Below are 17,089 nucleotides of genomic sequence, written 5' to 3'. Positions count from 1 at the left end.
CCTGCCGCTTAGACTACCGGTACTCATCAGCAGCTTCTGGAGTCCCGCAGGTCAATAAAGCATGACAGGACTGCTTCTTCTTCAGCTTGACAGCTTCCCTCACCGCTGGTGTGAGGGTTGCCACTGCAACATGCACCATCAACCTTGCAGCCACAGTTCCGACTAGCCACCTCAATAAAAGAGGCATGGAACATCGTCCACTCAGACTCATGTCCCCCACCTCCCACCGCAACGTGTTCAAAGCTCTCACAGAGTTGGGACTTAAAGCTCCTTCTCACTGGGGACTCTGCCAGTCATTCCCAGCAAACCCTCACAATTATTATGATTATTTCGTCTCCCTGGTATCGTCCAAATCTCCTAAAAAAAAGAGAGCTTGGAGGTTTTGACATCCCACATCACCTCCAACATTTCAGGTGGTGGTATATCCTTCTTTCGAATCTTGTCCTTGGATGTGAGGACTGAAGAGTGAATGTCAATTTGGTTTCCCATTGTGATATCTTCAGTATCATCAGGAATAGTGGCTTTTGAACTACATGAGGTACAATGACAGTAATGATTTTTTGTTGTAACCCAGCTGAGGCTGTAACCTTCCCAGCTCAGTCCATAGACCGGTCCATTCTGTCATGAACCGAGGACAGATGGACTCAGTATTCAAGGAGAGACAGTCAGTTGGAAAGTTCAAAACGTTTATTAAATAAACAAAACAAAAGCGGAGCTGTGGCTTGCGGACACTCCAGGATGGGGAGCGGGGCACCGCCCAATCACAGACACTCTGGTTTAAAGGCACACTATGCAACATTTTTCAGTTAATTAATGTGTTCCATAACGTTTTGGATGATTAAATGAGTCATTTCAGGTTGAACAAAGGTATTCTCGGCCGCCCTGGTGGTCTGTGGGGGAAATATCGCACTTGCAATTGCAGGAGCCCTCGGCCCGCACCCACAGGCTCAGAAGTCTTGCGAGAGTCGGTCTTGCTTTACGGCGAGAACTGCTACACTCCCCCAGTTAAAAGCATGCTCGTTGCTAGCACAGTGGCGATCTTTGTGCAGTTATCATGGCGGAACCAGCGTGAAAACAGCGAAAGCCCATGTCGGAGCAGGCAAGAAAGAGGAAAAGGGCTCCGGACAGAGAGAGGAGTCGTAGACGGGTGAACATCGGGCAAGCTTTTTCCGAATGGTGAGAGCTAAAATAAAAAGAAGGCTGCAAGGCTGACGCAGACCTCGCGTTTCTGCTGATGTGATTGTAAGTAACATTGGAATGGTTTCTCTCTCTCTGTGTGCATGTTCATACTTTCACTGTGTTAGTCATTCGTTGCGTTCGCCTGTCTGCTAAGCCCAAAACAACCGCGCCTGGCTTGACGGAGAAACCAGGAGAACAGCTGTGCATATTTACGACAGTGCACTTTTACTTTCGCCCTCTGGGGGGAGCCTCGCTGGAAAATCAACACCAGTTGCATAGTATACCTTTAACAGTCCAGACCAAGAATGTCCCCAAGTGCTGCAGTCCCAGAGGTGATGCTGGAAGCCGATCCTGGTCAGGAATCCAGAACAGACAGGAACAGACAGAACAGGCAGGATCCAGATCAGGCAGGAACAGAAACAGGGGGCAGGATCCAGACTTCCAGGCATCCACAGGCTCCCAGGAGGGTTCAGAGTCTGACTGGGACCAGAAGCATGACCATGTGGTCACGCCCAGGAGCAGACAGGATCAGGTGCAGACAGGCAGGCTCAGTGGAAGAGGGTAACCAAGACAGGACGAAGAACCGGAACTTGAAGCAGGACTTTAAACTGGTCTCCTCCCTGGAGCCAGGCTTACTGGATAAAAACTGAACCTCCCCACAAAATGAGCCAAAACCCAGAGGACTCCGCGGGGGAGGAACAGTGGACGATCAGGAGACAAGACAAACACAAAAACCCTCTTTCCACTGGCTGCTAGGATCCAGGACATGAACCAAGGAACAAAACTAACAGACAGGCTAACAAAAAGACAAGTAATGATCTGGCACTGAATGCTCAGGCTGAACTGAATATAAACCAGAGGAAACAGGTGAGAGGAATAAATTATAATTGAGGCAGGGAGGGAAAAACGATAGGTGAAAGGAATGACTAATTAAGGGAGAGCAAACAGGCCAGATCATGACACATTCATTGGGTTCTTCGCACAATCTTTATTACACAAACCAATCATCCAATCAGTCAAATCAGTAAGACTGAGCCTCCATTTCTAATAGATGGGAATTGGGAGAGTACTCCGGATAAACAGAGTGGCAAAAAATTGACCCAACCAACTGTTATAGAAAACAGTCTGTCTGTCTTTAGACAGAGACACGCTACTATTGGAGGCCTGGGGTGCAAAGATCAGCTCTGAAGAAGCACTGAGATCCTGCTGGTTTTCAGGATCAATCAGGGCCAACGATGATTGTGTAAAGTCAGATGCTTGCTTCTCCATCTTCTCCCCATTCTGTCTTATCTCCAGAATTAGTTTATCCTGATGGCTTCCAGGCTCCAAACCTTTCCTCAGATCCACAGCCTTGGTTCACCTGAGAGTACATCTGCAGGAACCTGAAGGTGTCGTTCTCGTTCTGGGCTGCCTCCATGCTGCTCCTGCTGGTTCTGATGGACACCATTCTAGCAGAGACTGAACTTTGCTCAGAGAAATGTCCCTCAGATTAGCCACAGCCTCAATCAGACGCACACTGCAGCGAGCCATCTCTCATTCGCTCTTTTTTCATTCTTACTCTTTAAAAAAACTCAAAAACTCAATCAAAGAATGATTAAGAAAAGATTTGGAGCTTTGTACACTTTCTCTGCGCCATTCTACCACATGTTAAGGCTTTGATCTTAAGCATTTCAAATTGGTTAACAGTTTAAAAAAATAATAAATTTTTTCTAAGTCAGTGTAGATTTGCCATCTGGATTAAAGATGAACCTCTTTCTCAGTCTGAAGTATTTTAAACCCTCATATATATTTATTTCAAGAACTTCCTTGTGTTGTGCTCCATTCATCTTTTCCTGTTATCGCCTACCTTCTGTTTTGTGGTAAAGAAAACAACCCCCAAAGCATGATGCCGCCATCAGCCTGTTTTACAGCAGAATAAAATAAATAAATAAAACATAAGAGTTTGATTGTGATTTGATTTGGCATGGGCTCCATCTTCCACATTATACGACCATTAACAGTAATGAAACGTTAAATTAGGAGCTGATGTACCAATCAATATGGCATCTATTGCTTTTAGCAAACTGGAAACAGGACTTTTTTAGGACACATTTAAAAGCTTTTTTTTTTTACAATGTCCACAAATTCATGAAGGCCATATTTGTGTAGCTGCAGTAAATTTCTGAAGGAAATGGTTACGATGTGTTTGGGAGTATTTTTTTGGGAGTAGTTATTATATTATGACGTCAAAAAATATACGGAAGAGGATTAGGGCCACTGAAAAAAACAAAAAAAGTTAACAGATTTTTACATTTTATTTCAGTTTAATATTCAATTTCAATTCAATTCAGTTTATCTATATAGCGCCAAATTCACAACACATGTCATCTCAAGGCACTTTACAGTTCAACCAGATCATACAGTCAAATTGATACAAAGTTTTCTATCTAAGGAAAACCAGTTGATTGCATTGACTCATTGACTCAAATACAATCCCTCACACTAAGCATGCTTGTAGCGACAGTGGAGAGGAAAAACTCCCTTTTAACAGGAAGAAACCTCCAGCAGAACCAGGCTCAGTGTGAGCGTCCATCTGCTGAGGCCAACTGGGGTTCAAGGAGACAGAAGCAGAGATACAAAAAGCAGCTGTAAAAGGCGGCCCCGTCCAGGAAACACACAGCCAGGCAGACGAGCTCCAAGGCAGTTCCCATGCAAGAGGACGAAGAGAGCACATCCACTCAGTCACGGTCAGAGAAACAGGACCACACTGGAAAACAGGCCGATCTCCAACATCTATAAACAAGGGTGTTGATGGAAGCAGCACAGCTGATGTTTCTCGCCAGGATGACGTCACAGCCAAACAGGAACATGAGAAAAAAAGTCAGAATTCTGAATTTAATCTCAGAATTCTGACCTTTTTCTCTGAATTCTGACTTTTTCTCAGAATTCTGACTTCAATTTAAAAAATTTGGATCTTAATGTAGATGGGCACCATGAAGGAAGAGATGTGGGAGCACTCAGCTTTACTGACAAAGATGTGAGTTGTTTGGGAGGGCCAGTGATACATTGGTAGAAAATGACGGAATTAGGTGTCTTTTTTAAATGTCCAAGGGCTCCCTGGTGATGCTTTTTCATTAATGGAAGAGCAGAAGGTGATTAAAACAGCCAAGCTAGTTTAGCCTTTAAAACAGACATGGCTATGGCTTGATGCTAACATGTTTGGTAGCTGTCAGAATTCAGTCAGAATTTTAAGAAAAAAGTCAGAATTTTGAGGAAAAAGTCAAAATTCTGAGAAAAAAGTCTGAATTCTGAGATTAAAGTCAGAATTCTGAGATTAAAGCCAGAATTCTGAGATTAAAGTCAGAATTCTGAGAAAAAAAATCATAATTTTGAGATTAAAGTCAGAATTCTGACTTTTTTTCCCCATATTAAATTTAAATAATATTTAAAAATCAGTTAACCTTTTTTTATTTTTTCAGTGGCCATAAATTATTTTTTTTATTTCCATAAAAATATGACAACGCAAAAGAGGGTGAAAGTTTACTCAGTCTAAGCTTAGTTTTTAGAAAATCCATTCATAATTTGAACAACGCTGTTAATTAATATTTATTTTAAGTGTTGCATTAATGTTTGAGATCATCTTGATTCGAAAAACAAAAAACAAAATTAAGATTTTTTTTCGTCACGATCACTTGGTCATTGTATGAATTTCTCTGCTGCTCCTGAGAAAGGATTATTAGACTAGTTCATTTTAACGGATGTGGTGAGATTACGAGCCAGCAGGAGTAACACATTCACACTTCATCGTGACTCCGTTAAAGACAGGAACTCCAAACTACAACAAATAAGGTGAGATATAAAATATATCTTTCTATTAGCGAAGCTTTAAAAAAACAAGAAAACCCCTAAAAGTCGTTAATTACTGGTGCTAATGACACCGCTACTAGCTAAAAGCTATGTTAAAGTAGGTGAATCTAAGAAGCTAACAGGACGTCACCTATTAAAAAGTTATCAATAATTAAGAATATCCTGTTTGTTCATGTTATTATTTTTCCTTTAACTATGCTTAAAACTAAATTAAAGGTTTAATGTCGTAAACAAAGTGTTAACGTCGTAAACATATTCCGATATTTTTGACCTTTATTACTTTTGAGACAATTTTATATTTTTAGATTATGTATAACTTTAGTGAAAGTAAGTAACTTAAAACATGTTATCTTTACTATCAATAAACGGAAAAAGATTTAACATCTCATATATATAAAATCTATATAATCAATGTGTGTGTTCCTTAATCTCCCCTGGATAAATTGGCTCCATTCATCAGTCCAACTACCTAAAGTTTAACGGTCATAATCTGTAAATTTCCATGAGGCTTGTCTGTCAGTTTTAAGGTACCTCTTATTTTATTTTTATAGGTCTAAAGTAAGGCAATGCAAATTTAATTGTATAGCACAGTTCAGCAACAGCATAGTTTAAACTGATGTACATAAGAAAATTATATTGCTTACATTGCTTTGGTCTCGAGGTAATACAAAAGTGAATAATTAAAAACAGATGATTATATAAAAATGCTGAAATGATTGGGTAAAAAAGGACAGTCGGACTGCAAACTTTAGAAAGCACAGTCAAGGCCACTGATAACGAATGTTTTTAATCTAAACATAAATTATCTGAGGGATTCAGTGCTCTTACAATTTACTGGAAGCTTGTTTACCAGAATAAACCTAACATAAAGTCATATCTACTACACTTTAACGTTAAAGTAAATCCACCTGTATATAAGCCATCCGGATTGTACATATTTTTATTTTATTTTTTCTTATTTTTTTATTTCTTATCTTTATTTTGTTTTTTCATTGTGTACGATACATGTACACTTGCACCTTAATCCTTATTTATCTTGATATACTGTATATACCTGGATATACTGTATATATAATGTTTATTCTTAATGCACCTTTTTCCTCCTTGTTTGCACCTTCTTTAACTTCTATGCCAATATGTGACGTGTGAATTTCTCCACTGTGAGATCAATAAAGCTCATCTTATCTTATCTTATCTCATCTTCATCTTAAATGTTGTCTTTTCAGTAGCTGTTCATAAAAGCTTTTTTTTTTTGATGGTTTTCAATGACTTTATTTGGTCACTGAAATAAATATGTATCAATAATGATTTACTTCATTGAATATGACTTTACATTCACCCATTAGCCTTTTAGCTGTCAATCCAGCCGTCTTCGTTACACACATATCACATGAAAACAAAAATGTTTTAAATTATAATATCTGACGTCACTTTCTGTCCTCCTATGGTAAAAGCAGTCCTCAAAAACCAATTGATTATTATGGAATAAGGTTTTATACAACAAACATCAACCCTGATAGTGTTTTTATAGACCTGTTTGAACCTAAATAAAATTCCAGCACCCTAAACAGAAACAGCGCCATCTGCTGGCAAACACCAGAAAGTAGGATGATAATAGAGCTACTAAATAGAGCCCAACATTTCTGCAATATCTTGCAGTAAAGCAACAGCTCGGCATGGCCAAAGACCAACTATATTAATAACATAAATAGACTTAGACTAACTTTGTTTTGTCATTTTGTATACATGGTGCATACAAAACTACATTTATTTTATAGAGGTAGTGCATGAGCTCTATAGACGCAGCAGCTTATCGTTGAAAAAGGAACTTTTCCATTCATAAAGTGCAGCAGTGATCAAATGTGCACAGTGTGGGGAGACACTGCACATTCACATTGATGTGAAAGGTTCAGACCAGAGCAAAAATAAATAGACATGTAGGCAAAATGCACTAAAAAACCTTTGTGTTGAGCTATATTTTGAAGATTCACCTTGCAGTGCAAGGGAATTCATCTACAGCAACCCTAAGTTCTAGTGAATCCTCCTCAGAGCCTCCAATTAGAAATACAAGGGGAAAGAAGATTAAAGATACAGTGTGTAATTATCAGCGACATGATGCTACTCTTTCCAACAACACTGAGGCGGTCATGTTACAAAAATGGCTTCTGCGGCGTCCGCATCACCTGTTATGTTCACTGTGTGTTACATCATCTGTGGGTATTGCATTGTATTTCTTCTGAAACTGTCTATTAATTTTATGATTTTTGTGTGTCTTTTGTCCTTGTTACATGTATGTTTCATTTATGGTCTGTATTCTTGTACATATTATTACATGTACCTTATGTTTTTCCTTGTATCTGCTGCCCCTATCTTACAGGACTATGGAAGGAAACTAGCCTTGAGCCAAATCCAAGTGTATTTACAGATCCTGCTGTTCTTTAATACATGCTGTTCCTTTCAAATAAATAAAATAAAATAACGTTATCAAGTGATGGCATGGTTCGTTAGATTAGAGCATCAAATCCATAGATCATTCAATACTGTTGTCTCAGGTACATTCACATTGTATTATTAAAGGTATTGTCCATATGCACGCTCTGTTTAAAACTTGCTTACTGTGCCCGAACTTCCGCACTAACCCCTATATCCCTCAGTCACTATATAGAGAGCACTATATAGTGGACTTTATAGAGAACTCAGTTAACTGACCGTTCAGACACTACTTTTTGCTCCCTGTTGGTTACATAACTTCTCCTGCACTGCGCGGTGCCTACCCCATCTTTGTTATCAGTCACGCTGTCGGGTAGCGACAGCCTACGGCGACAGTGGGCCCATATTATTAACAATAAGACACTTTTTCTCTTATGACACTTGGCCATTTTCAAAGAACCACGGTGAGAAAGATGACAGTCATTTGCAATGGCTGTCTGAATCCGTAGCTCACCACAGATATACGCCTGAAAGTGCGCATGCACAGAAAAAAATAGCTAATGGGACGAGCACGGAGGACGGCCTTATGTAAACATATCACCAGAATGATTGACAATTAGGAGGACCACTTATTGAGAGGATCCACCCGGAAATAAAAGATCATCCTTTATACGTTTAAGTATAAAAATTAGGAGATGAGAAAGTGCCATGAATTGATCGCAGCTTTAGTAAGGAGGCAGCAGAGATCAATTTTTAATCAAAATTGAAGATAGAGGAAATTTAGGTTTGTGAATGGCTTTTAAAACAGCCGTTTTAATTTAGCCTTAGAGAGTATGGCTGAAACCTACACCCAGCACTGAGACGGACCAGCTAAAGCCTTCTCTCATCCCACTCCACCACTCGCTCTGGCCGCAGGCTCCTCTGATCCTCAATGGCCCTCCGTCCATCTCTAAAAGTTTGCCTCTAAAGCAGGGGGTCTTCAATGTTTTCCGGGCAAAGACCCCCAAACTAATGGTGAGATGGAGCAGGGACCCCTAATTATATGTATTGCATGAAATTGTATTACATCAAACTGTTCCTACAGTCACTGTATTACAGATGGAGTCATATAATGAAAGTAATTTCTCCCTGGGATTATTAAAGTATTTCTGATTCTGATTCTTGGTTGATGGGACAGGTGTTGTGAATGAAATGGTGCCCATGTTTGAAAGAGCTCCTGTGTGTCGCTGAATGTGTGCATTGATGACTGAAAGACATCTTCTACCTAAATCCAGTTTAGTGCATCAGTAGGTTCAAAACAGCTCCTGTATCGGTCAGGAGTCCTTCTTAAAATGAAATGCGCACCGGCACAGGGTTTTATGCTGCTAGAGCTCGATATATGTGATGACCGCATCGGTGTTGCTGGACCCATCACTACCACTAACCTTTTTCAATATCTAAAAGAGTCACATCCAGCCGAATATGAAAAATGCCAGTCTCTCCGGGAAGAACAAACTTGCAAAAACTAACAAACCTCAGCTAAGAAACGGCTAAAAGGCAGATTAGACTTCTGCAACCGCACACATCAAATGTCATTTTGGTCTGGTCGCGAACCAGTTTTGCCAGTATGTGTCTGCAACATTGGTCTGGAAATTCTAGGGACGCACAGCAGTTTCCTGCCAAAGTGCTAGGGGGAGCCTATTTGAGAACTGGCGAGAACTTTGACGGATTGTACTTCCTAACCTTCTCGATTAATCTTTTGTCGTAGTTGTCCATCGTAGTTGTTCCTCGGTTTTTAATAATGGTGCACCCTGGCACCAAATCGAGAAGAACGACCACACAAACAGCCAGAAAGGCATACCAATGACCAATCACTTTTTGTCTGCGCACTTCCGCTTGAGGTCTGCGTGGGTTTGCGACCATCCGACACCTAGTCAGGATTTTTTTGAGGTGCACGACGATGGTGCAGAACCTCTGCTTGGGGGGTGTGGTCGCACACAAGGACAGATTTGATGGTAGCAGAGGCTATGTGTCAGAAGCATAAATTGGCCTTAACTGTTGCCGAATCTTTTGTGCAAAGCAACCCATATGACAGGAAAGGAGCAGGGTCGCTTTACGCATAGCCAAAGAAATGGTGCCCCAATGCACTTACTGTTTTACTTAATAATTCCAATAATGCAATTAATAATTACAAAAAAAATTGTAAATCGAATTACAAATAAAGAAAAACAGATTTTTTTTTATGTAGGCCATATCGCCCAGCCCTAACTCAAGGCATAAAACCCTGAATTGAATCTTTTGATTACTCTTCTGGATTTTAGCAGCTTTGACTGAAACCAGGGAGCTGCTAACTTGCTTAGCCCCAGTACTTCGTTGTTTAACCACTGTGCAAATACACTACTGTTTTTATAGTACATACACACAAAGGGCTTTATTTATTAACAAATTAAGCAAAGGCAGACAGGGGGGATTTTTACCACGTGCCCTTTGGGCAAGTGACTTTCACATTTTATTTGCCCAGAAACAATTTTTACTTGCCCAGTATAATGTTTGATAAATACAGTTCCTAATATTCATTTTTGTATATATATCAATGAAACATGTTTGTTTTTTTTATGTTTCTTATAATTCAGTATTTTTTAAGTTTACAGGTTCCTGGTGTGTATATGCATGCGTCAGATAATGAACTCAAGCTCACATTACCGTGTTAACATGCTTTTCAATCCTTCCTGCACATAAACTAAACTTTGCTTTAAACTGTTGTGTGCTTGGAAAAATATAAATTGTAATATTAAAAATCTAAAAACATATTGACAGGTTAAAAACTTAAGATAAATCACAAGACAGAAGTCAATGTCACAAATGACTTTAATTTTAGAGTGACGGTATGTTTATACAAGATGATACTATTAATATATTGTGACTTTTCTAGAGAATCATTATACATAGTTATTTTATACAGGGTTTCCACAGTCTTAGATAATTTCAGATTTCCCTGACTTTTAACTGACTATGGATTAGTTTTCCCGGACAACATAAATGCAGCAACAAGACAATAACATAACAGGTCACCAATTTAACTTGTTTAGCTCTATAACATTTAAATGCACCTCTCCAATTTCTAAGAGAAAAAAAAGTTTGTGAACATTTTTTAATGTATGACCTGAATCACTACAAAAGACTGCCTTAAGATAGCCATATTTACACTGTGCGCATGGCATACAATTATGCCAATTTTCCTAATCCCTGACCGATCATTTTTAATCTAGGGTTATCTGGGTGGTGGGTGAAATGGGTGGAGGGTAAAATAGGTGGTGGGTGTGTTACTGTACTTACATTTTTTGTTTGCCTTGTTGTTATTTTTTATACTTCCAAGTCGAAAAAAATGTGTCTGATTCACGCCAATTCCCGGACAAAAATCACGCCATCTGGCAGAAAATCTCGCTCCTTTTTCAAATCACGCGAGAATGTGTACAAAACAACAAAAATGGCACCGGCAATGCTTCTGGTTGTTTTCATCGAATGTCGGTGATTTTAAAGTAATTTTGAGTGATAAATCATTTTTTTTTGCGATCATTGCACTTGCCGGGGGGCAAATGCAATGAAATTTGTACTCTCCCGACAATAAAAACTACTTGCCCCGATCGGGCAATGGTTAACATCGAGCCCTGGCAGAGTGCAACACCTGAAAATAACAAATAATACGCCTGCAGCAGTCATTTTTTTAGAAAATAAATTTGCACCCAGTTACTGGCGTATATATTTTTTAAATGTCATATAACGTTGGTTAATCCAGACATTGACTTTTTTGGCTAATAAACCATACACATGTATGTCTAATAGTGCTCTCTACGTGTCTTTGACATTTTGTTGATGGTTTACATATGATGCAGTTCTGCCTTTGTGTTTTAAACAGTCAATTTGATGTCAGAAACAAAGGCCAGTGAATGCAAATGTGCCCTCACCCCTCCCGCAGACACTCTGCTGCACCTCTCTCAAATTGTTGGTGACCGCAGACAGGAGGCCTCTGATTTGTCAAATCTACATCTGCTCTACACTATGCGCATTTCCTGTTTGGTACCTTACTGGCTTGTGTTATTTGTATGACCGCCATTGCGAAAAACGACTCGTGAAGTTGGACCAGCTAGAAGGGCGAGGTGCGCGAGAACGATGGGACCATTTTTCCACCTGGATCTCCGCACGTTTTCGCCCTCATGTCCCGCCGTTGTCGCACAATCTTTCCCCCACTTCCCAACAGCCTCGGCCGTATCTAGACCCACAGCTAGTTCCTTAATGTCCCTCTTGCGTTGTGGCGTGGAATAACTTGGCGCAGATGGGAATTTATATAAAAGTGTCTGCGACAAGCTCACTGCCACACGCTGCTGGAGGGAGCGTAACCAGCCCTTTATGTCTGTAGGTGTACATTATCCAGTTTTAAATCAGTATTACTAATGGCTCTACAATTATTTCCTTATTATTTAACAGTCTGTCCAATGAAGAGAGAGATTTAGATAATTAGACTAAATCAAATTCAGCTCATATTCTGACTCTTTATAACCTCTCTGTTCATCTGCTTTGTTTCGTAGCCATTTTCTATGATGAGGCACCTTGCTGACACAACAAAGAGGACACCCAAACAGGAGACACCCACTGCTGTTGAAGGCAACCAGGCTCCATCGCTTCCATGGAGCGCCCGCTTATGTCTCCCTGTGCTCTGTGAGGATAAAAGGGTGATATGGGTTCATGCAAACGAGGTGGACATGCAGCCAGATGAGGTGGAGGAGCTGAACAAGGCCTTCAGCAGGTCCCCCTATCTAACACCCAAACAGACTGCTGCTCTAGCTCAGCGCTGCTCCCTCCATCCAGACCAGGTGAGGGTTTGGTTTATGGCCCAGAGGCTCCTCTGTGGGATCAGCTGGGATTATGAGGACATCAGAGAGGTCTGTAACAATTTAAAATCCAACAATGATGATGCTGAAGAAGATCAGGAGCTCAGAGACAGGTTTATTGACAAAGAAGTGAAGAACAAGGATCAGAAGAGCGAAGGAAGAGAGTGTGGAGGAGAGGTGAACTGGAACGGACCAAGAAAGCAGAAAAGGGGAAGGAAAAGAAGTAAAAAACAAGATGATGAGAGGATCACTAATGGAGCCAATATGGAACCAGTTCTCACCAAGAAGAGAAGAGCACAGACCAAACTAGTCTCCAGTGGAACAGGGAGCCAGTCAGACCAACAGGAAGAAGCCATGAATCCTGCTCCAACCTCTGGGACCAGACAGGAGGAGACCCAGGCAGCAAAGTCTCAGAGCAATTTGAAGACAGATGGTCAGCTGCTGCTGCTAAGGAACGCCTTCCTGCAGTGCCAGTATCCAACCGCTGAGCGGTACAGCTCGCTGACAAAGCTGGTCGGCATACAGAGACAAATATTGGTCAAGTGGTTTGTGGACGCACGATATTATGTTAAAAAGTACCAGCCAAGCTGGATGACAGTGAAGCAACACAAGGAGGTGGTGGCTAACATCAAGAACCAGCAAAACAAAGATTTTTAAAGAAACAGAACAGAGAAGCTGCTCAGGGAGTTGAGTGAGAAGCAGAGTAGCAACTGATCGCTCTCCACGCACACTTGTTACAATAGTTTATAAGAAGATTGGTAAAAATTTGTGAGTTTTTTTTCTGACGAGTTTTAGAAAAAGGATTTTCATTGTTTTGTTCTTTCCTTTCAAATGTTACACTTCACTGTTTGATCGTGTTAAAGGTCCTCATTTGCAGTTTGAATGCAGCTTTACATCAGTCAGCCTTTTACTGCTGTAGAAATGTTTTTATAACAGCTCAATAAAAGCACTTTGGAAACTCATTCCCATGATGTTGATTCGTTATTTCTAAATGTCTGGACATAGCATTTAGATACACTGGCCAGAAATGCTTAATTATGTAACAGTCCTTCATCTAAAAAGTGTTTTAAGTGAGTTCAGATAACAGTATAGATAAAGAAATGCTGAAATAATATATATGTATACTTTTTCAGTTGATAACTGACCAATCCCAATTCTCATTTTAAGTGTATGCCTACCCTGTGTCCAGAATTACTGAAACAATTGAATTAATTGTAGGTTTAATAAATAATGAACATATTGTATACATGATTATGAATTTATATTAAAATTGTTCCATTTTTCTTTGTTAAAATGTATTTATTACAATTTTTATTCAAAGAATCCCAATATAAATATTTATATCACAAATTATTCGCTCATTGAGATCGTAGTATTTTTCACCCTGCAGAAGAAAAGGCTTCACAGAAAATATACAAACAAAAAAACAGGAAGGTTTAAGGATACTACATAAAATATGTTGCTTAAAACACAGCAGCAAAAAAAAATAAATCAAATTTTAACAGACACTTGTTTTCATATTCAGCTTACTACTTAATACCGTCAAAGTAGTTATTGCTAAACATTCAGGCCTCAAAATTGTAGATGTTTTTTGGTCCACTGCTCAGTCTCACATTTCATTGTGACACTATGATCACAATCATTATAAGCCCTCATAAACAAAATCTTAACATATTGTTAATATCCAACTACCAGAAGAATTGATTAACAACTCCCACATCAAAAATACAAATATACACAGCTAGAAACTACTATTCAGTCCGTGGTTGTATTAAGGAGAAATGAAACTTATATTTGTAATACTATTGCCAATTTAAGGCCTGATTGTAAGAGTAAAGTCACAATATGTCAAAGAGGCAACATTTCATGTTGAGGCAACAACACAGGCTGAGGATTTAATGCCAGCTGGCTGTGTACTCGGCCCTCTGCGGCTGCCAGAGCTCAGCGCCTTCGATGACGCGTCGGATCATGGATGCAGCGGTGATAAGCAGGTGCCCCGCACCCTGAAGGAGGGCGGAGGCGACGCGCAGCACTTCCCTAATAAAAAAAAAAACATCATAACATTATCCGATTTAGATAGTGCACTCCTGTATGAAGACGTAAGATTTATACAAGCTCCATTAAACCCATCCAGGGAGGTAGCATTTTAGAAAACAATTTGAGGATGAGCTAGAATGAGTAAAAACGTCCAGTTTTCAGTTTTAACATTAGAATTTTTCTTTTAACCATTTGAAACCACTCTGACTTGAACAAGCTAACTTATCAGCTAAAATAACTAGCAACACAGACACCAAAAAATGTTTTTTTCATAAGGTGTTATGATAAATAATTGAATTTTAAGCTGAAAATCTTGAGCTTCCCCTGAATAAATAACCCAGATCCACTTACCGGAGGACTTTCTTTGGCCCCAGACACTGAAAGTCGGCGCTCACCGAGTACAGACCTTGGTATGTGGCCTTCACACTTAGGGAGCCAAACACATCCTTGGGGCTTATTTTGTAAAGGTCAAAGGTGACTCGCGCTATGTCTTTACCAGTACGAGGCTTGTCGTGGTTTTTAAGCACAACTGAACCCTTTAGAGATAGAAAGGATGAATCAAACCCAGAGCGAAGGTGCAGGTAGAGGAAACGTTAAAAGACTCCAGAATGGCGTCCAACTCACCGCCTGAGGTTTCCATGTCTGTCCGGGCTCTAGGGCCATGAGCGTGGTGTTGTCCGGCAAGGTCATGAGGAACTCGTCAGAGTCCACCTCAGTACCATCATCCTCACACACCAGGTACACAGAGGCTGCAGAAATGGTCAGCAGCAAAGCCTGGCATACCTAATAGAGGATACTATGTTCTAGGTTAGGAAGAACGTATTTGTATTTTTATCCAGGACCTATAAAGTCAACAGGGTTGACAGAAGTTGGTAAAGACGTCATTGCTGGAGTCTGCATTTTTTCATTTTTTTATTTTATTTATTTATTTTCGTATTTTTTTCCTACTTGCTTTGATTCTGTTTTATTTTCCTATATTTTAATCGTGTAAAGCACTTTGCATTTTCTTTGTACTGAATTGTGCAATACAAATAAATTTGCCTTGCCTTGCCTTTTTAGAATTTCAACACAAAACCTATTAGATAAACATTACCTGATTCATACTCATAATTTAACTATAGTTTATTTAATTAAAATGCATAACTGTCAGGTTTATGGATTTAGAATTAATAAAGTATACTTACGCAGAATTAATACTGAGTTTATAAAGAGTACATTATGATTTTTGCTTGAATTGTGTAATAATAATGTTAGCTGTGCAACTCAAACAATAAACTGTATGTATTTGAAAATGTATTTGAAATCTGATTTTATATTTTAAATAAATAAGAAATTAAATAATCTTATACCTATGAATCTGCAACATATAGAGTTTATTGAATTGGATTGTATTGAAATTATGTAAAAAAAAAAAAAAAAGTAAATGATTATTTGTTATGTGAGGAATCTATATAATTCTTAAAATGTGAACTAAATATTTTTGTGAGATCACTAAAATATTTGAAAAGATTTAACATGTTTAGAAGTTGCTCTCAGTTTTCATGTCCGTACAGCTGATTTTTTTTTTTTTTTTTTTTCACTCAGCAATCTAAAATTTAGTGAGATATGTCTCAACAACAATGGGACCAAACTGGAAAATAATAAGCTGGTAACTAGGAAAGATAGAAAAATTGACCTTAAAGACAAAACACTAACCGCCATAATAGTTAGATAATATTGTGATGTGTTTAATTAACCTCCCAATTAATAAAACAGAAGGTATATAATATAAATATAAAACTTTTCTTTAACAGGTATTCATCTTTGGCAATTATGCACTATTTACCTTTGAAATCTGTGTGAAAGCTTAAAGTGCTTAAAATTAAGCAGCAAAAAAAAAAACTTAAAATTACAGAGTGATCCTTTTTTCATCTTTGATTTTAGGATGTCTTGAATTCTCTTAATGCTTCAGATGCTTAAACCAAAGCTTGATCAGTTGATAAAACATGTAAACAAGCATCATTTCCCACCGGCCCCCTCTCAGCTGTAATATAACGTTAACGTCTACAAATCTGACGTGTTGGTTGAGGGTCAATTTTATCTTTTCACAACTATGTTGTGTTAAACATTTTCTTCTCTTAATTTCTGTCATTATTATGATATTGCTGTTGTTCTGACCCTCTCTTTCAGCTCCTTCAGGGTCCCTGCTGTGATCCCTTTCCTGGTCTCCCTTCTGTTACAGCAGACTCTGAAAGGTCGCTGAGGTGGGGACCAGACCCGCTTGGTCACAGATCTGAAATAAATCAACCAGAAAAGCAAAGTAAACATGTTTTTTTTTCCTTAGGTTCTGAATTTTGATTTTATCTATGATTAAAAAAAACAGACTGCCACTCCTTAAAAGCAGCCACAGTAAATCCGAACCTTCAGCCTAACATTATTGATTTGGCAATTATCAATGAGAAAAAAGTAAAAACAAGCTGTCAACTTACTTGAGGAGTGAAGATGTTGTTTCCATTCTTCTCTCTTTGCTCTTTTCTCAGCTTTTTGCTGTGCTCTTCAGCTGTTATGGTATGATAAATGCCTGAGCTCCTCTCTGTGTTTGACCCAGGAGCTGGACTTTGCCTCCAACCTGTTGATAATGCAGAAACAGAACAGAGAAAGGCAAAGTTCACTCTGGCTATGACTAAATCAAGTAAAATAAAATACTTCTAATGACCAATAACAAAGTGTAAAGCTGATCATACTTGGCA

The 17,089-nt window shown here is 39.0% G+C and overlaps 2 protein-coding genes across 3 annotated transcripts in view; one reads left to right on the top strand and one right to left on the bottom strand.

The window, feature by feature from the left end:
• homezb (homeobox and leucine zipper encoding b) overlaps positions 1 to 13,279 on the top strand; it is a 31,247-nt gene extending 17,968 nt beyond the window's left edge. The window contains exons 1-2 of one of the 2 annotated variants that reach the window (XM_038270370.1): positions 4,887 to 5,007; positions 12,021 to 13,279. In XM_038270370.1, coding sequence (XP_038126298.1) covers positions 12,030 to 12,980 — 951 coding nt within the window. In that variant the 5' untranslated portion in view covers positions 4,887 to 5,007; positions 12,021 to 12,029 and the 3' untranslated portion in view covers positions 12,981 to 13,279. Of the gene's footprint in view, positions 1 to 4,886; positions 5,008 to 12,020 lie in introns of those variants that run through there. The other variant, XM_038270371.1, reaches the window with a different exon arrangement.
• A 322-nt stretch (positions 13,280 to 13,601) lies between these two features.
• On the bottom strand, positions 13,602 to 16,968 carry cideb (cell death inducing DFFA like effector b). The gene is made up of 5 exons (XM_038270321.1): positions 16,829 to 16,968; positions 16,518 to 16,632; positions 14,985 to 15,143; positions 14,712 to 14,896; positions 13,602 to 14,360 (listed from the first exon to the last, which is right to left on the bottom strand). Exons 1-5 carry the CDS (start codon positions 16,852 to 16,854, stop codon positions 14,219 to 14,221), a joined length of 627 nt encoding a protein of 208 aa, XP_038126249.1. The 5' UTR covers positions 16,855 to 16,968; the 3' UTR covers positions 13,602 to 14,218.
• Positions 16,969 to 17,089: the final 121 nt, after the last annotated feature.

Source organism: Cyprinodon tularosa, unplaced genomic scaffold (assembly GCF_016077235.1).
Source record: "Cyprinodon tularosa strain WSP-4 unplaced genomic scaffold, ASM1607723v1 ctg76, whole genome shotgun sequence".
In the NCBI taxonomy this organism is placed as follows: domain Eukaryota; kingdom Metazoa; phylum Chordata; class Actinopteri; order Cyprinodontiformes; family Cyprinodontidae; genus Cyprinodon; species Cyprinodon tularosa.
The sequence above is the reverse complement of the archived record's forward strand: the minus strand, read 5'-3'. Positions and strand labels throughout refer to the sequence as shown.